This window comes from Anser anser (assembly GCF_964211835.1).
Source record: "Anser anser genome assembly, chromosome: 6".
NCBI lineage: Eukaryota > Metazoa > Chordata > Aves > Anseriformes > Anatidae > Anser > Anser anser.
Window position 1 is genome coordinate 30,400,568 of NC_139726.1, and position 20,392 is coordinate 30,420,959.

Consider the following 20,392-nt stretch of genomic DNA (forward strand, 5'->3'; position numbering starts at 1 on the left):
AAAGCAAGATGAGATATTCTATAGTCCAAACAACCAGCAGTAATTACTTACACTCACACAAAGGAAGCAATAGTACAAAGAAGAGTGCTGAACCTCTTACAGGTCTCTTATTGTAGGTTTATAGTGCAAATAAGCTCCGGAACTGAACCACAACAGAAAAGATCTGAGCAGGAAAGCCATGGGTCACCTGCAAAGGTATCAGTCTGTCCTAATTCTGTCATTGTGCAAGGAATAACCACTTAACCAGACACAGCCCAATGTCCTTCATGGGAGGGGTCATAGATCAAGCTCAGACTCTGTGAGCCCAGGCAGCAGGTTCACAACTGGGACCACTCCTGATACTAACCTGTGCCCTGTGGCCCACCTGGAGACCCCAAGTAGATCCCGTTGGTCATAGGCAGGAGGAACTTTACCAAATCAACTCTTTTCTGAGACAGAGACTTCTCAACACTATCTTAACTTCTTGTAGTTTTCATCAAACCCCTTATATGCACACGTAGACAAAGTTTGAAACCTCACCTCCTTTGGGAGCACCATGGGAATAGAAATTGAATCTATCCTATCATGCAGCACAGCTTTTGCATCCAGACTACAAAATGAGGCTGAGAACTGGCATTTCCTGGTTCACAGAGTTACTGCAACACTTCTTCCTCTGTTACATTTGGAGGAACCGCTTAAAATCCTTGGTTTGATTTCACCATATCTCATTACCCTGATGGTTAAAAAAAATATAATAATAATAGCAACAAACACCTTTCTAATATCTATTTTAAATCTAGCCTCTCTCAATTTGAGACCATTGCCCCTTGTCCTATCTTATGTGATAAGGTCTCCATGTAGCTGTCTCTTCTCTAGGCTAAACAAACCCAACTATCTCAGCCTGTCTTCACAGGAAAGGTTCTTAAAAACAGCTGTGATATTTCCTTTTTTCCAGTCACTGGAGATTTGACCTGTCTGCCATGACTTCTCAACTGTGATGGAGAGCAGCTTGACAATCATATCTGCCAGTTCCCCCAGTACCTCGAGATGTACCTCAACAAGTTCCATGGACTTGTCTATATTCAGATTCCCCAGACAGTCTCAAACCCAGTCTTCTCCTACAAGAAGAAGGACTTCATTCACCCAGGCTCTGTCTTGAGGTTTAGGAACTGGGGAGATTTGAGAAGATTGATTATCTGTGACAACTGAGACAAAACAAAATTGTTGACTACCTCAGCACTTTCCTTGTACAATCATCACTAGGTCTCCCGACTTGTCTAGCAGGATACTTTCTTTGGTTCTTTTCCAGCCAACCTGCCTATAGAAGGCATTCCTGTTATATTTTACTTCCCTTGTCAGGTTCAGTTCCAGATGTGCCTCCCAATCCCATCCCTACGTGCCCAGGCAGCATTGCTATATATTGCCAAGATGTGTGTCCCTGCTTCCAATGCCTATGCATTTCCTTCTTGCTCCTCAATTCAGTCAGCTGTTTATACAGTGATGCAGGTTTCCCACCTTCCTTGCCTGATATCTTGCACTTGGGGATTGAGAGATGTTGTGCTCAAAGAAAAACATTCTTGAAGATATGCCAACACTTTTCTGCTCCGATGTCCCTAAAGGCAGTTCCCCAGGGGATGCAGTTCTTTAAACGGGTGAAAGCTTTCCTAAAGTCAGAGCTCTCAACTTTGTTCCTTGCCCGGCCCATATCCCTCAAGGTCATGAATTCTACCACAGCATGACTGCTGCCACCCAGGCTGCCACCTATCCTGACCTCCCTAATGAGTTCATCTGTGTTAGTGAGCAACAAGTCCAGTAAAACTCCTCCTCTGGCAGAAGCATCTATCACCTGGATTGAGAAATTGTCCTCAACACGCTCTTAAGAGTCTCCTGGCCTGCTTGCTACTTGCTGTGCTGCTTTTCCAGATGTCAGGCTAGTCGATGTCATCCAGCACGACCACAGGGACTTGACAAGAAGTTGCCTTGAGACACTATAATATTAATATTTTAAATCCAGTTAAGAATGGGAAAGCAGGCAACAGTTAGTGGCAAAAAAACATGTGAGCCACCTCCTCTATGAGGAAATATGGTATGGTTTATTCACAACACCTGGATACCGCTTTTGTCCTGGGATTCCTATAGCAGGCTCCAGCAACACATCCCGCTCAACCAAGAGCTGTATTCCCAGGCATTGCCTGCTCCCCCAGGAGGCTTGAGTATCAGCAGTGGGCCACGATGCACCCTTCCTGCCCTCGCAGTTCTCCATCCCATTCCATGTTCCCATCCCTGGAGCAGAACCTGCTCATGCTCTTCAGCCTGGCAATAACCTTCTTCTTCAGCACTACTGCATGAGCAGAGAGCAAGGGAGGAGAGGGAGTACAGACACATTAGAGCTGACCACCAGCACCATCAGGTAAGGGACTTTTCTGCCCACAGTAATTTATAGATATCCCATAGGAGCAGACTAAAAAATAATCACCCTAATAATGCCATATAAATAACTATCCACTGTTTCCATTCTTTGATGGCTTATGAGAGACAGTTGCTTTACAACTGTGATCTCATACTGCTCAAAGGAGGAGGCTAATGCAGGACATTTCCTCAGGAAAAAATCTTGTAAGATAAGATGTGGAAGACAACCATCAGGTCAACAGATACCCAGCAGGAACAGTATATTCTGAAGGACATCTGAATAAACATCTTTGTGCTTGATGTGTAGGTACCCAAGCAAGCTTAATATCACGTCTCAATTTCAAGGACAGCTCAGTCTTGACCAGCCATCCACCTGTGGATGGAGGCCTGCTAGGAAGTTTTGCTGGGATGTACGGTGACAGGAATGGTTGTCTAGAGGACAACTTGTGTGCACATAGTACTATTGTCCCCTGGTTTTGTTTGTCCCCTCAAAGGAGGGACAACACTCAAGTGTCATCCTCAAAGCAGACAAACCCTCACATGGTAACAGAGAAGACCAAAAAGCATCCATCTCCTTTCAGGATATCTAAACTGTGTTTGTTCAAGAACATGCCCTGACTTTAAGGTTGTCTAATGCCCGGCAGTGGCAAGCTCACAAAAATGCGTGCCTTATTCTCTACAAGATGCATAGTAAGGGCCAAGCTTTGGGAGCCAAAACTTCCAACCCTTACCTGAGGCCAGGGACACATCAAGATCAAGTGGTGCCATACAGAGGACTCTCCTAGGTGCACGGCCTCTGCATCTCAGTTCTGTGCTGGCTTTGGGCCAGAGCAGCTTCCACCAGGGAAGAGGCTGTGACTCATTCCCCATCTGTGTGCAGCCATCTCTGTACAGAAGAGGCAGATGGCCTAGAGAGATCAGAGAGAATATCATGACACTAAAATTATGCTCACTGAAGCTGGGCTGGAGATGCAAAGGAAGTAAAAAGCAGGATAGATCCATCACCTCCTGGGGCACAGCAGCAAAAGCCAGGCAAACACATATTGTAATGGATTTAAAAAGTCTAAATATATAAAATGTGCTTAAGTGTGTGGGTAAAGGCCTTTTAATTCACAGCTCTCACTGCCACGCTAAACTGACCATGCCACAAGAGCTAGCCAGCCACCCTTAGAGTGCGTTTAATGTAGAATAATGATTTGTGGCAGAGCCACGTCAACAGTGTAAACAGTTATGACCTGAGGCAGCACCCGGGATGTGGGGAATGCTTTGCCTCTGAAAAGCAGCAGAGATGCTTATCATGGTGCCCCACTGAGATGGGCCACTGCTGTCTGTAACTGGGCTGGGCATGACTGCCTGGGGAAGCCCCTTGCCTCCACAGCGGGGTAGGGGGCTTTTGGGGTGCCCCGCATGCAAGCAAGGCCCCAGCCTCGAGTATGGGGAGGTGTTTTCTCAACATCAGCTGGGACAAAATGGTCCTGTACAGCAATTACCTGGAAGGTGAGCAGCCAGGCTGCAAAATCCTGCAGTGCTTTGGGAGTTGCTCGGGCCAGCTCTGGGAAAAGGGCAGGCCAGTCGGGAGAGCAGTGGTCTGAGAAAAACCAACCCCACGCAGGGACATGTGCCTGCTGTGCCACGCAGATGGGAGCTCACGAGCACAACATCTCCAGCACATCGCCTGCCTGGCGAGGCTCAGCTCCTCCATCTTCCCAGCACAGGGGCGTCCAGGCAGGAGAAGATGGGGAGCCCTGCTCCTCTGCCCAGCATCACCTTCCCCTTCCAGCGCCGCCCGCTCCAGCCCTGCTGCTGGGGACGTTTCACTGTCTCTGCTTGCCATCGTGTGGTAGAGGCACGCACTGGCCCTTGTCTGGGGAGAGCAGTCCTGCGGGAAGTGCGTCAGCCAGGGACGGCCAGGACAGTGACAGCACCCAGGGAGGGAAGTGCTCCTGTGGCAGGGACCAGAGCTGCTCCCCTCCTGCGCGGTGGGCACAGAGCTGCACCAAGCTTGCTCAGAGGGGAGCGGGGCTAAGTTGAGGGTGCTTGTGGGGGCACGGGGCTGGTGTGAGTGCGTGTACAAGAGCAGGTCTGCTCTGTGGCTGCAAGGATGGCAATGGAGCTGTCCTGAGCATACTCAGAGGGACACTCAACTTTGGGAGTGATTAAAGCAGCTTGTTCTCAGCAATGAGCACCTAGGAAATGAGTGGTTTTAGAGAGAAAGCGCAGGAACAGAAGTCCAGCACTTCCCGCCCCTAGCCCAGCACGCTGATCCCTCTGCCCCTTAGGGGATAAGGCCATTCTGCCAAAGTCTGTTGCCAGATTCTCCTCTGCAGCACTGAGACGCAGGCCATGTACAGAAAGAGCCTCTTGCATCTCCAGAGGGGATGGGACCTTCAGGACAGGGACTCCCTCCACTGGAGAACCTTTCCTCCGTCACCCGCCCTCCTTCCCCTCCGTCTCTGCGCACAGCTCAGGTTCCTGCGGGCATAGCTGGGAAGCCTGTGGGACTTGCAGAGCGTTGGCCTGCGTGGCCACCCAGAGCTGCTGACGGGAGCAGGTGCTGCCAGGGCCCAGGCCCTCTGCCTAGGAACAGCCCCCGGGAGGGCGGCGCCAGTGTGTGAGCAGCACCCGCAGCGTGCTTCAGTGCTGGGTGTGGGAGATCGTGTGGTGGCACACAGGGCTTCTGCCCCTCCTCCCCTTCGAGTCCATCCTCTCTGCTGGCAGTCTCTGTGACCGCAGTTTTTACCATGGTCTCCGCCAGGCAGAGAGCTTGCCCCAAAGAGGCTGTGGCGACCCAAAGGGAAGGCCTGTCCAGAGCCGTGGCCGTACAGGTCTCTGGGTGCAGGGAGTGCCGGTGCCTGCTGCTGCCGGGGGAGGGAGGCAGGTATTGCCCCTGTGTGAGGGGCAAGCGGGTAGAAGATCTGGTCAGCATGGTGGCAGAGCTGGAAGAGGAGGTTGAGGGACTGAGGGCTGTAAGGCAGTGTGAGTGGGAGATCGGCTGGTGGAGTAGCTCCCTGGTGTGTCAGAGGGAATGGTGCCAGGGGGATACCCCACAACCGGTGGTGGACCCCCTGCCCACAAGTCCATGGGATCAGACGAGCTCCACCCTAGGGTGCTGCGGGAGCTGGCGCAGGTGATTGCCAAGCCACTTTCCACTGTCTATCAGTGTTCCTGGTTATCTGGAGAGGTCCCAGAGGACTGGAGTCTTTGCCGATGTGACTCCCATCTACAAGAAGGGCCGTAAGGAGGACCCGCAGAACTACAGGCTTGTCAGCCTGACCTCGGTTCCAGGGAAAGTTATGGAGCAAATCATCCTGGGTGAGATCACCCAGCTCTTGTGTGGCATCCAGGGGATCAGGCCCAGCCAGCACGGGTTCACAAAAGGCAGGTCGTGCTTGTCTAACCTCATCTCTTTCTGTGACTGTGTGACCAGACTGGTAGATGAGGGAAGAGCTGTTGATGTAGTCTACTTAGACTTCAGCAAAGCCTTTGACATGGTCTCCCACAGTATTCTCCTGGGGAAACTGGCTGCCCGTGGCCTGGACAGGTATACTCTTCTCTGGGTAAAGAACTGGCTGGAGGGCTGTTCCCAGCGGGTAGTGGTTAACGGAGGTAAGTCCAGCTGGCGTCCCGTTACGAGTGGTGTCCCCTAGGGGTCTGTACTGGGGCCTACCTTGTTTAATATCTTTATTAATGTCCTAGATGAGGGGATTGAGTGTACCCTGAGTAAGTTTGCAGACAATGCCAAGCTGGGAGGTAGTGTCCATCTGCCTGAGGGTAGGGTGGCCCTTCAGAGGGGTCTGGATAGGCTGGACTGCTGGGCTGAAGCGAATGGGATGGGGTTTAACGAGGCCAAGTGCCGGGTCCTGCACTTTGGCCACAATAACTCCATGCAACGTTATAGGCTTGGGGCAGAGTGGCTAGAAGACTGTGAAGAGGAAAGGGACCTGGGAGTGTTGATCGATGCTCGGCTGAACGTGAGCCAGCAGTGTGCCCAGGTGGCCAAGAAGGCCAGCAACATCCTGGCTTGTATCAGGAATAGTGCAGCCAGCAGGACCAGGGAGGTGATCGTCCCCCTGAACTCTGCTCTGGTGAGGCCGCACCTCGAGTGCTGCGTTCAGTTTTGGGCACCTCACTACAAGAAGGATGTTGAGGCCCTGGAGCATGTCCAGAGAAAAAGCTGGTGAGGGGTCTGGAGCACAAGTCTTATGAGGAGCGGCTGAGGGAGCTGGGATTGTTTAGTCTGGAGAAGAGGAGGCTCAGGGGAGACCTCATTGCACTCTACAACTTCCTGAAGGGAGGTTGTGATGAGGAGGGGGTCGGCCTCTTCTCTCAGATAACTAATGATAGGACTCGAGGGAATAGCCACAAGTTGTGCCTGGGGAGATTTAGATTAGATATCAGGGAAAGCTTTTTCTCTCAAAGAGTGGTCAGGCACTGGAACAGCCTGCCCAGGGAGGTGGTGGAGTCACCGTCCCTCGCAGCGTTCAGGAAGCACCTGGACAAGGTGCTATGAGATATGATTTAGTAGCTTAGTGGGTAGTATTGGTGATAGGAGGACAGTTGGACTAGATGATCTTGTAGGTCCTTTCCAACCTTGTGTTTCTATGATTCTATGATTTCTAAGATAGCTGACTTGTTTGAAAGTAAACCCAATCCATAAAACGCCTGTGTTGCTCTGGTGTTGTCCCAGCATAACGTATCGTGTGATGAAACTAATAGCAGGCTAGCTGGGGACTGATACAAGGTTCACGTGCTGTGTTGGCGGTGGTCACCTGAGGACAGCACTGAGGCAGACTGAGAAGTGTCCGCTCCTGGAGGGCTAGCTGAAACAGGATGGTTTGGTTGCTTTTAATGCCGCTGATCCACGAGTTCATTTTTGATAAGAACTTCCTGGGCCTCTTTTTCTAACGTCTTCCCCCCCACACTCAGGGAGGAGAGGATCAAACCACCAAGATACCATAGTCTTTTCCTCCAAAACTCAAAACTGCATGCACTTCTCACTTCTGTGTCTCAGTTTCCAGCTTCCAACATGCAGGAGCTCAGCCAAGCTAATGAAAATTAAGCATGCTTTTTTGACGCTCCCTTCCTTGGTTGATATTCTGTGCAGTATGGATTTCCCATTATCTCCTCTTCCTTATCTCCTTTCCTTATTCCCTCATTATCTCCTTTTCCTCTTCCCATCATCTCCCAATATCTCCTGCATTATCTCCTTTCCACCCGGAAAACCTGTGCCCAACTTTCCTACTCATGGCTCCTCCACAGCACAGGATGATGGTGAGCATCCTGAAAAACCTGTGTCCAGATACTTGTCCAAGGAGACACGTTCTCTGGTCATCTCCTTAAACATCACTGTTATTTAAGGCTTCAGATGCATTTGTGAGTTAACAGACAGCAGACGGAGGGACAGGAGAGGTGTCCCTGCAGAAAGGTAGTACTACTGTGAAGATTATCTGCAGTGGAAGAGAGAGCTTGACTGAGAATTTGCAAGATTTAGGGCTAAAGGTAGCTAAGTCAATTAAAGTAGAAGAAGCTCAAGTCATAGTTTTGGAGTGCTTGTCCACCCTGAATTGTGACTGATATTTGTCCCTCGGCCCTATTTACTCCTGTCCTGGTTTTGGCTGGGACAGAGTTAATTTTCTTCACGGTAGCTGGTATAGTGCTGTGTTTTGGATTTAGAATGAAAATAATGCTGATAACACACCAATGTTTTAGTTGTTGCTGAGCAGTGGTTACACGGACTTTTGCTGAACCACAATGCTTTTTGTGTGAACCACACGCTCCTTAAATCGGGCTCAAACCGGGGAGGAGCGTGTTTACTCGGGGAGGAAGGGGGCTTCTCATCTGGTTTAACGTCTACTGGTTAGTGTATGGGAAGAACGTTAGGTGTGCCCTCCTCTATTTTATGGGTATGCCCATAGTGAGCTCTTTGCGCATACCGTTTTCTAAGGGTTTCCCTTTGTGCCCCTGCGGCAGGGGGTGGGGTTCCGGCAGTTAGCGGTTACTTTAGCACTTTGGAAGGCCCTCGCAGCATGATTGACTGTTGGTTTATAATTCTGCCACCCTCCTGTAAAGCTGGATGGATTATAAAAAGGCCCTTTTCCCAGGTAGAGTAGGGCTTCTCGGCATCCTTGAAACTTTGGGAATAAAATTGCTTGGGGCGAGTGGGACCTTTGGGTCCGTGCTGCCACATGTGAGTTGAGAGCCCATGGGTGGCATGGTGGCCTGGGAGTTTTATCTTTTCTGCTGGAGTTTGGAGCCCTAAACTTAGGGCAACGGGCAACTAAGTTGGGCAATCAACGGGCAATCAAGACGGGCAACGATATCCTTTTGAGTCTGCCCCACCACAGAGACACTAGACGCTGAGGCCACCAATTAGCACATCACTGATACACCAATATGCTTGAACTCCTTCCCCATGCGTAACTGGGGCAAGGTGTTTAGTCTCAGTAAGTTCCACAGGCAGCCATTCTCTGGAGGTTCCCAGTCACTTCAGGGCCCAAGTCTTCCACGATTTCATTGCCACAAAGGAAAGACACGCAGACAAGGTGAAGAAGCAGGACTGCTTATTTGGGGAGGGCCAAGCAGAAGGGTGATCTGGGAGCAAGCGAAGGGGACAGGAAGGTCCTGAAGGCTGGAGATGTGCCACGTGCTGGGAGAATCCAGGGGCCACCCAGCCTTCCACACACTGTCAGGTGGCCCCAGCACGCAGGATGCCTGCCGTCATTTCTACGCACGGCAACAGGAGCACAGGAAGGACAGTGCAGAGCACTTCGTCTTCCACGCCTTCCGGAGCCGGTAGCTCAGCCCTCGTACTCCAGGTACAGTGCATGACAAGCTCACTGCAGCTTGTATAATGAAGAGAGTCTGAGTTGCCAGCGAAGAGACAGAGGAACTGACGTCGTCCGTCATGCCTTGAATGGCTGTGAGAGAGAGGAACAGAGGCAAGGTCAGAGCCTTTGTCTGCGGGGACCCCAGGAAGGGCCCCATCCCTGGAAGTATTCAAGCAAGGTTGGACGGGGCTTTCAGCAACCTGGTCTAGTGGGACGCATCCCTGACCATGGCAGACAGGTTGGAATTCGATGACGTTATAGCTCCCTTCCAACCCAAACCATTCTACGACTCTCTGATTTTATGATTCTAACAGCTCCTGCTGTGGCCAGCGCCACCCAGCTCTTCCTGTGGTCAGGCAGGAGCAGGGGGCAATGAGACCAGCAGGAGGGGGCTGGCCCCAAACAAGCCCCTGAAATCTCTCTCCCCTCTGCCCACACCGCCCCTCTCCCGCACAAGCAGCAGAGCCCTCCGCGCCAGGGCAGGGGCTGGAGCTCCCAGCCCAGGGTCTTTCCCCCTCCCCACCAGCCTCCGCCGATACCCCACTGCCCTCACTCACCTTCGTAGATGATGGGGAGCTCCTCCTCGTGCCAATCCATTTGCCTCGCAATGAGCCCTAGGCACACACAGTCTGTCACAAACCCTGCCTGCCAGCCCTTCCCAGCAGCACAACCCCCCCCCAGTGGCCCTGCCGGCCGGGCCACCTGCCCTCCTCCCCTCGGGCACAGAGGGACCCCGGGGCTCTGGCTCACCTATGAACCTGACCGCCTCCAGTCGCAAGGGCTGCTGCGGGCTCTGCAGGTAAGGCAGGCTCTGGCGCAGGTACCCATCCGTTCGCCGCCTGTCGTCGTCCAGCTGCACAAGGGAGAGCACAAGGGCATGGGGCTGGTGCAGACCGTCCCCCTCGGACAGCTGCCTGCCCCATGCACTGGGGCGCTGTGCGCTTGTCCAGTCCCGGTCTGGGGCTTCAGAGCTGTCCTTACCAGGCACTCGCTGAGTCTCCATTTTTGCTGTGTCTCCAGCAGGTTCGCGAGCTGCTTCCTCTTCAGGAAATTGGCAGCATTGAGAAGGGCTTCCTCAGCGGCCTGAAGAGCAGGAGAGAATTTGAAATGCCACCACCAACTCTCAAGGGACCTGTGTCCCCAGCACCTTGGCAAGGCTGCAGGGGCTGCACGCCTCTGCATGGCCCAGGGCGCTGTGTGGGGCAGGGTGACCACAGGGAGCAGGCGTCTGCTCCGCGGTGTGGTGCCCGAGGGAGCTGGGGCAGGCCCAAGCCCGGACATCTGCGGGGCACCTGGGCATAGCACAGGGGCGGAGGGGACCGGCGGTCCAAGCCCAGAGCTTCAGGTTCCTGCGGGCATAGCTGGGAAGCCTGTGGGACTTGCAGAGCGTTGGCCTGCGTGGCCGCGCACCGCTGCCGAGCACTGCCGAGCAGGCAGAGCAGCTCTGGGAAATGGCCGTGCCCACCTTTTCAGCCATCGCCAGCTGTGGGGCTGCAGGCAGCCGCCCTGCAGAGGGCTGGATGCAGGGAGCAGGGATGGCAGCAGACCCCACGGCTCCGTCCCTCCAGCGCCCCTTGCTGTGGGTGCTCAGTCCCACCCCGGGGTGTCAACATTGCCCTCCCCAAATGACCACGCTGGTTAGAGAAGCCAACCTTGGCCACTTGCTGGTTCTCATCGTGCAAGTGGAAGAACAGTGGGATCACGCTCTGGCGCACGTGTCTCTTCAGCTGCTCTTTTCCACTTCCTGCTACTAAGTTCATCACATCTCTGAAGAAGTGGATGGAGAGCAGCTGCGTGTAGCTGGATTCCTGGTGGGAAGGAAGAAGAAAAGACCTCAGCACCAGCTGCTCCAGGCCCACCTGGGCAAGGGTCCGAAAATTCACAGGGCACAATGCTTCCGGACAGCACCCAACATCCATCAGGAAAGGCACCGCCCCTTGGAGACCCCAGCTGGGCCCTGTGCCCTCAGCCTTACGTTGTCAAAGAACGTTGGGAGCCTCTCTGCCAGCTGCAGAGCGATGGGGCTGGCCATGTGGACGTCCAGCTCCTTGAGCACTCTGATGAGCACAATCAGGGTGTTTAGAACCATATCCCCTTCCACTTCTGGCAGTAGCTTCATGATCTCCGGCAGCAGGAACGCCATTTTTCTTGCCTGTGTGGAGTAACAACACCATGTTGGGAAACCACAGAAGGCTGCACAGGCAAACATGCTCAGGCTGTTAGAACCCACACCGCTGCCTTGGGGCCTAGAAGTCAAAGTCCTGCCCCAAGGAACTTGGACAGATGCATGTGGAGGCACGAGAGGTGGAAGCAGCTCCCACAGTGCCTAATGCCCAGCAAAATCCAAGCAATGGTGTTAGCCAGCATCCCTGGCCCGGAGCCACATCACCAATATGGCTTCAGCCAGCTGAACCCTGCTTACTGTACGAGGTCTTCTGCTGAGCGTCGCGAGGCCCCTGAGCACCAGCTGATGCATCACCGTGCACTGACTCCTCAGGTATCTTGCGAAGAGCTTCAGGACTCGGACAGACACTGCTCTGAGGTCATCAAAGGCCAGCATCTGAAAAATACGCATCAGTGAAAGGTGGAAATGGCCAGCAGGACACACCGCACCATGGAGGGCTGGATACATCCACCGGTGCAGGGATCAGGCACCAGCGCAGGCAGCTGAGCCCAAAGGCAGCAGCGGATGTGCAGAGCCCCTGGGCTCCTTGCCCCGTGTGTGGCAGTGTTCGACCGCTCCTCCCGGCCCCCAGCAGCCGGGGATACCCCAGCCTCTGAGGAACAATTGCACAGAGAGACCTTGCCCAAGGGAGGCACGAAAAACTGTAGCCAAGTGTCACTCTGGCAGCATGTGCCAAGGGGATGAACTGGGGCCCACCCCCGCCCCAGCTCCACCGGCTGACCTCTCCCCACAGCTGTGGCCACAAGAGGGTGGCGTGGCGAGAGGCAGCTCAGACAGGCACCGCTTGCCATCAGGCTCACCTCGACCAGGAAGGCCATGGCGGGGACCTCCCAGCATGGCTCGTTCCTCCTGAGCCACTTTTCCAGACATAGCACAATCTGTTGACGCTCTTTTCGTGCGATACGTCTCATCACCCTGGCAGAGGGAAGAAGACAGGGTAAGTCCTGAGCAGGATGAGTGAAATGCTTCTGGGTCTGACTGCCCCCCTCATCCAGCCGTTACACCACAGGCCAGGCCAGGGCCCCCTCGGCTCTGCTCCAGCAGCCACCAGCATTTAATGCTCACAGAGGCGTGGTCTTCCGCCACCTCTCCTTGCAGGGAGAAAGCCAGCGCCCCAGAGCAGCGGGCACCTTGGGTGCACAATGGGCTTCCTGCCCTGCAGGCTTCCTGCCCCTTCTGAGGAGACCTCATTCTTGCCCACGGGCGATTCATGTGCCCCGGGCTCTGCCGGTGTCGCTCAGTGCTTCCTGCCCTGCCCCGGGGGGCTGCCCTTGGGAGGGGAGGCCGGCACTGTGGCAGGGGACTGCTCTCGTGCAGCCACCCTCTCTCAGGCTTTGCCCTTCTGCTCGCAAGAGCCAAGGCTGCAGCCCCTTTCTTTGAGAAATGGGGCCCCTGCCAGCCGCCACCAAGGGGATCGGATGGGGCTCCCCGTCTGCAAGGGAGAAATGCCGGGGGGAGAAGGGAGCAGGGTGCCCTCACCTGGCCAGCTGACCCACTGCCCAGTGGTGGCTCTCAGCGTTGACTAGTGTCTCCCAGGCATTCTTCTTTTCTAATTCAAGCACCAGCATGTCATACCCAAGACGGCATAGCAGTGCTTTCAGAGTCAGCACCGCAAACCTGCAGGCAGAGCAAAGCCCAGGTCACACTGGGATCCCTGGCCCAGGCTCCAGGACCACGGGAAGGGTGGGAGGAGTGGGACAGAGCACCTGCTGGGGCTGGTGGGAATGCTCTCCTCCTGCTGCCATTCCCTGTAGAGCGTCTCCACCTCTTCTGGTGTCTGCTGTGCGCTTGCGGAGATTTGGAAGAGCAACACCAGCAGGAGTAGGGGGAAATGCGCCTCCACCTTCACTGAGTAAATGGTTGGCTGGAGGATCTCCCGCAGCACCTTGGTTGCCTGCAAAAAAGACCCAGAGATGGCACTCACTGCTGAGACATCCCTGTGGCATGGCCCCAGCGTGGGAGGCTGAGGCTCGGGTGCAGACGTGGGCCACGGGAGATGCAGGCAGAGCACCCGGCCTGGCTCCCAGCCAGAGCTCAGCCACCAAAGCTCTTTGGGCTCAGCTCTTCTTTGTGCCACAAGCAGCCTCCCTGGGGCGGTGGGAGTGTGCCCTGGCTGAGTCTCCTGTGTCCTGCAGCCAGCCTGGGTTCTCTGTCCCAGCCCCTGCAGCCTGCTGGGCTGTGCCTTGGCCCTGCCCTGTCCCCTAAACCTGCCCCTAAGCCAGATTTGCAGCCCACCGCCTGAGGCAGGGAGATGTAGTGACAGGGGAGGATGGATAGCTGCCCCGAGATGCAGCCCCTGGGGGAAGAGAGGCCTTGTTCAGAAACTCACGGCCAGGACGAAGACATCCGTGTTGTCCCCGTCAGAGGTGGACGTCCTGTGAAGGGGCCAGTCCTTCAGCACGCAGCACAGCTCTGCCATCACCTTCCTTGCAGTCCGGGCTGAGGAGGTCATCAGCCTCCACATGGTCGCGGCAGCTCTGGAGGTCCAGAGAGCTCAGTCAGGGGGGGCCTCGGCCACAGCACCAAGGCCTGGGCAACCGTGGAGGGGCCCGGGCTGGCCACCAGTCCTGCCTCTGCCCCCTGCCCCTCACAGGCAGCACCCGGCAGGCCCGGCCCTGCAGGCTGCAGGCAGCCGAGGTGCGGTCCGCTGTGGGGCGGGGAGGGATTGTGGTGGCAGGCTCTGGGGCTGGTGTGGCAGGGCTGGGAAATGGGGCGATGGAGGGCTCGGCCCCTGCAGGGCATCCTGAAAATCGCCAGCTGGCAGCTGGCGCTGGATGGGCTCGAAAGGCTGGCGGGCCCCAAGCCATCAGGGCAGGCGGGCCCCATACCTGTCACACGATGGGGAGCAGCGCAGCAGGGTCACCACCACGTCGTGAGGGTGCTCCTCGGCCAGCTCCAGAAGGCTCTTGTCCAGATGGTGCTGGGCAGACTCTTCTGTGTTGGACACGAGCCACTGGTAGATGCTCTTCAAGATGTTCGGTGCCTGGAGGAGAAATGTCTGAGAGTGGGGCTGCTGCCAGAGCAGTCCCTTTCCCGGGGTCCACTGACAAGTGCTTCTCTTCCCACCACTCAGTGCTGGCCAAAAAGGGTGTCACATGCCCAACGACAGAGCTTCAAGCGGGGCACACGATCCCCCAAGGGCTTGAGTCCCACCAGCCGGATACTTACATGTTTTGAAAGGACGACCCTGCCTACTACACGCTCATCCAGCTTGACTGCAATGGCCTCCTGCTCCTGCTTCTGGTCCCTGTCCTGCTGCTGCTGCTGCTCCTGTTCTGTCTGGTCCCAGCCTGGATTTGGTGAAGACCAAGCACAGACAGAGCTGAGGGTCTGTGGGAGAGGCTGGAGGACACAGCCAAGACCACACTGCCCGGGCAGGGTGATCCCCGAGCCAGGAACTAGCGGGGGCACTGAGCCCAATCTCTCTTGTGCATGCGTCGGAGCCAGGTGTTCCCCAGCAGATGGGGCATGTTAAGGGGGGAGAGCCCTGCGCCCCACAAGGTGCTTGCTGCCATTGGGCAGGAGAGGTCTGTACCCACAGGATGGCTGCCCATGCCCTGCTTCGTCCTGCCTCTCCCTGCTCATCCCATGGAGTCGGACGGTTCCCCTCGCCCCTTGCCCCTGGGGATGCCACATGGGACAGCAGCTCCTGTGAGGACGGGAAGGGGCAGAGGCAGCTTGCAGCTGCCAGCCCTTCAGCCCAGCTTGGCCACTCACCTGCCTGCAGCACCTGCACCTCGGTCAGCTCATCAGGCTGCTGCGCTGGGCTGGCATTAACCTTGTCCTCCTCCTCCATCCAGGCCTTCTTGGGCATGCTGGGGTGTCGCCCCGCCATGCTGCTGAGGTCTGGCCTCAAGGGCTCCCACCACAGGGATGGGAAACGCTTCCAGGAAGCACCAAAGACACGGGCAGTAGGAATGGGGTGGCTCTGCAGGGACTCCTTGCAGCTCCACTCCTTCCCGTCCTGTCCCGTCTCGTCCTCCAGGCAATGTGGGGAAACCACGCTGCCAGCAGCACTTATATCACAGAGGTCACAAAGGGCCCCGTGACCCGTTGCTGCACGCCCATTGTCTGGACAGAGCCCGCATCACGGCAGGTCACAAAGGGCCCCGTGACACGCTGCCACCTGCCTCGCCCCTCAGACCCCTCCTGCCACCCCATCCCCTCAGGGCTTCCCACCAGCCTGGCTCTGAGGGCCTTCCTGCCAGCCTGGCCCCTCGTAGCCTCCAGCCTCCGCAGCCCCTCCAGTCCTCCCACCACCCACCCCGCACGGCTTCCCAGTGCCCCAGCTCTCTGAACTGCCCATCAGCAGCCCCTTGTCACAGGCCCACCAAGCGGTGGGTGGGAAGGGGCCTGCGGGGCTGGGTCACCAAACTGGTGGTGACAACGTCTGAGTGCCCAGACCCGTACACCTCTGTGTCTGGATTTCCAGGGCATAAGGAACTGGATGGATGGTCAACAGCAACTGTGATGCCCAGGTGGAGACCAGTGACGAGTGGTGTCCTCGAGGGGTCTGTACTGGGACCGCTATTATTTAACATCTCTGTCGGTGACATGAGCAGTGGGATTGAGTGCGCCCTCTGCAAGAGGGCAGACAACACCAAGCTGAGTGATGGTTGGACCAAATGATCTTGGAGGTCTTTTCCAGCCTTCATGATTCTATGATTCTATGATTTGTGAGGGGTGCAACCCCCCTTTTTGCTGTCACTCAAAGAAATTGTTATTCCAGTGCATTAGCATTGCACTGGAGGCATAGCGGCTCTTTAGGAAGGACACGCTGGCAAGATGAGGAGGGGGTGTTGCCCTTCATGGGAGCAAGCAGATGGAGTGTGTGGAGCTCTGTCTGGAATGGCTGAGGAGCTGGCTGAGAGTTTATGGCTTAGGATGAAAGGGAGGACAGGGAAAGGTGACATTAGAGTGGGTGCAGGCCACTTGACCAGGGAGAACAAGTAAATGAGGCCTTCTACAGACAGATAGGAGCCTGTTTGCAGGCACTGGTCCTCACCGGGGCCTTCGACCATCCTGATTGTCTGCTGGGGGGACAACACAGCAGGGCATATGCAATCCAGGAGGCTCCTGGCCTGCGTTGATGATATCTTCCTTCTCCACGCAATAGGGAAGCCAAGGCTTTAGGCGGCCTTGTCTGCAGTGACTGTGAGATGGTGGAGCTGAAAAACTTCCCTCTCTATTTCCACTCCTCAGGAGGCTGTGGAGAGCAATGAGCTTGCCTCTTAGCCTTCTTTTCTCTGAACTAGACAACAACCCAAATGTCCTCAGCCTCTCCTCACAGGACATGCCTCCCAGTCCTTTTTTACCAGCTTTGTTGCCCTCTTCTGGACGCATTCAGATGTTTTATTTTCCTTTTTAGATTGTGGAGCTCAGAACTGCACACCATATTCAAGGTGGGGCCACACCAACACTAAGCAGAACAGGAGAATCACGTATTTTACCAGCTGGCTATTTTATGTTGAATGCCCCAAAAGGCAGTTTTGAAATGCCCCAGCTGCCAGGGCAAACTGCTGGCTCATATTGCACCCGCTGGTGACCAGTTCCCCCAGGTCCCTTTCTGCAGAGCTGTTCTCCAGCCGCTCGTCTCCCTCTGTGCACATGCGTCCAGCATTGCTCTGTCCCAGCTGCAGTTGCTAGCATTCGTACTGGTTGAATTTTTACAGCCTGAGAACAACCATCCTGACACAGGGACGTGCACCCACTGTGCCACATGGATGGGAGCTCATGAGGCTGCGCACAACATGTCCGGCACATCACCTGCGTGGCAAGGCTCAGCTCCTCCGTCTTCCCCAGCACAGGGGGGTCCAGGCAGGACAGATGGGGAGCCCTGCTCCTCTGCCAAGAATCGCCTTCCCCTTCCAGCGCCGCCCGCTCCAGCCCTGCTGCTGGGGACGTTTCACTGTCTCTGCTTGCCATCGTGTGGTAGAGGCACGCACTGGCCCTTGTCTGGGGAGAGCAGTCCTGCGGGAAGTGCGTCAGCCAGGGACGGCCAGGACAGTGACAGCACCCAGGGAGGGAAGTGCTCCTGTGGCAGGGACCAGAGCTGCTCCCCTCCTGCGCGGTGGGCACAGAGCTGCAGCAGTGCTGCTGAGGGGAACAGAGCTGACTGGAGGGTGCACGTGGGGGCACAGGGTTGATCGGAGTTCAAGTACAGGTGTAGGTCTGCTCTACAGCTGGGCAGATGGGAACTGAACTGACATAAGGACACACAGAGAGGAAAGGAGCTGTTTGGGGAGGGAACAGATGAGGATGGAGCTGCTGGATGGCTACAGAGAGGAACTGAGATCCTGCAAGTGTGCAGGAGGAGAGCAGCAGATCTGAGGGCACACAGTTCAGTTTCAGATGTGGCTAAGCAGAAGGGTCTGTCTTAGCTCCCAGCTTGTCCTTCCCTATGGGGCAGCCCCCTTCTTGCTGCATCATGCTATCGGACTCCATCTGTCCGTGCAAAGCACACCAGTCTCTGGAAGTGTGCCCATATATTTTTCTGCCACCTCCATCTCCTTCTGTAGAGCAGAAGCGAGCTAGGCACACTCCTTCATTCCCCCTAGTCCTGGTTTCACCTAGGATAGAGTTAATTTTCTTCACAGTAGCTGGTATGGTGCTGTGTTTTGGATTGAGGATGAGAATAATGCTGATAACAAACCAATGTTTTAGTTGTTGCAGAGCAGTGCTTACTCTGAGCCAAGGACTTTCCAGCTTCTCAGACCACCTGCCAGGCTGGGGGTGCACTACAAGCTGGGAGGGGACAGAACCAGGACAGCTGACCCCAACTGGGCAAAGGTGTACTATATGACTCCATGCTGAACAATTAATATGGAGTGGCTGGCCGGAGTGGGGGGAGACCGCTGCTCGGATACGGGTTGAGCATCAGTCAGTGAGTGGCAAGCAACTGCACTGTGCATCACAGAATCATAGAAAAGCATCACAGATTCATTTAGGTTGGAAAAGACCTTTAAGATTATCTAGTCCAACCTTTAACCTAGCACTACTGTGAGAAGCAATATGTAGCCAGTAACACAAGCTCAGGCGAGGATCTCAGTGAAGTAGCATTTTTGTTCGCGACTGCAATGGCAGACGTCCTGCAAGCAGGAGTGCACAGCAAAAGTATATCGTAACCTTATACTCCCTATTACCCAACGCATAATTCCTCCCCTCTTTCCTCACTGGCTGAGTACTACAGGTTCAAGAACTACTCAATGCTTATTACTATACCATATATGTACAATTTTATTTGACCAACCGTTAATTTCTCCTTTTCTTTTTGTTTTTTTTTCTTCTCTCATGACTAGATGGCCTGTGATTTTTTGCTTTTACTGATTTCGCACTGCTTGTCCTGTTTTTCTTAGCCATCCTCTTTATTTTTGGGCAGTGGGACCTTCCCCTTATCTGCTTATCATACTCCCCATTGCTATGCCGCTGTCATGCCTGCACAATCACTTTTGAATATGCAAGGCTAGTGGAATTTTCCACTGCTAAAACACAACTTTGTGTCTCACAACTGCCAAGTCGACCATTAAACTATGTCACTAAGCTCTACATCTACATGTTTTTTGAAGAGACCAATCCTCACCTCCCTAGAGCCTCCTAAAAGGTGATTCTAGGGAGTAATAAGTTGAGCCTCCTTTTCTCCAGGCCACAGCAACCCCAGCTCCCTCAGCCATTTCTCATGAGACTCGTTCTCTAGACCCTTCACCAGCTTTGTTGCCATCCTTTGGACATTCTCCAGCACCTTGATGCCCTTCTTGTAGTGAGGGACCCCAAACTGAACACAGTATTCGAGGAGCGGCCTCAACAGAGATGAGTACAGAGGGACAATTACTTCCCTAGTCCTGTTAGCCACGCTATTTCTGATACAAGCCAGGATGCTGTTGGCCTTCTTGGTCACCTTGAGCACACTGCTGGCTCATATTCAGCTGCCTATCAACCATTACCCCCAGGGTACTTTCCGCTGAGCAGGTTTCTAGCCACTCTTCCCCCAGCCTGAAGCATTGCATGGGGTTGTTGTGCCCCAAGTGCAGGACCCGGCACTTAGTCTTGCTGAACCTCATACAGTTGGCCTCGACCCATTAGTCCAGCCTATCCACATCTCTCTTGAGCCCTCCTACCCTCGAGCAGATCAATACTCACTCCCAACTTGGTGTCGTCTGCAAACTTACTGAGGGTGTCCTCTATTCCCTTGTCCAGATTATTAATAAACACATTGAAGAGAACTGGACCCAGTACTGAGCCCTGGGAGACACCACTAGTGACCGGCCTCCAACTGCATTTAACTCCATTCACCATGACTCTTTGGGCCCAGCCACCCAGCCAGTTTTTAATTGAACGAAGTGTACACCCATCCAGGCCTTGAGCAGCGAGTTTCTCCAGGAGAATGCTGTGGGAAATGGTGTCAAAAGCCTTACTGAAGTCAAGGTAGACCACATCCACAGCTTTTCCCTCATCCACCAAATGTGTCACCTTGTTGTAGAAGGAGATCAGGATCATCAGGCAGGATCTGCCTTTCATAAACCCATGGTGACTGGGCCTGATCGCCTAGTTGTCCTGTCAGTGCTGCATGACAGCACCCAAGTTAATCTGCTCCATGAGCTTCCCCAGCTCCGAGGTCAGACTGTCAGGTCTGTAGCTTCCCGGATCCTCCTTCCAGCCCTTCTTGTAGATGGGTGTCAAATTTGTTAGCCGCTGGTCAGCTGGGACCTCTCCTGCTGATAAATGATGAAAATTGGTTTGGTGAACCAGCTCCCTCAGTATCCTTAAGTGGATCCCACCTGGCCCAATAGACTTGCATATGTCTAAGTGGTTTAGCAGGTGGCAGTTCTGCTAATCCACCTCCCTACTTTTCCAAGAATCAAAAAATCATTAATTCATGACCACTATGCCCAAGACAGACTCACACCTTCACATCACCCACAAGTCCTTCTCTGTTCACAAGCAAAAGGTCCAGAAGGGCACTGTCCCTAGTTGGCTCACTCACCAGCCGTGTCAG

General features: G+C 54.6%; 1 protein-coding gene across 1 annotated transcript; it reads right to left on the bottom strand.

Moving 5' to 3' along the window:
• Positions 1 to 8,962: 8,962 nt before the first annotated feature.
• On the bottom strand, positions 8,963 to 19,085 carry LOC310901298 (maestro heat-like repeat-containing protein family member 7). The gene is made up of 11 exons (XM_083840619.1): positions 13,730 to 19,085; positions 13,107 to 13,294; positions 12,880 to 13,017; positions 12,201 to 12,315; positions 11,638 to 11,775; positions 11,191 to 11,367; positions 10,868 to 11,023; positions 10,197 to 10,298; positions 9,966 to 10,068; positions 9,773 to 9,829; positions 8,963 to 9,305 (listed from the first exon to the last, which is right to left on the bottom strand). Exons 1-11 carry the CDS (start codon positions 13,862 to 13,864, stop codon positions 9,112 to 9,114), a joined length of 1,503 nt encoding a protein of 500 aa, XP_083696745.1. The 5' UTR covers positions 13,865 to 19,085; the 3' UTR covers positions 8,963 to 9,111.
• Positions 19,086 to 20,392: the final 1,307 nt, after the last annotated feature.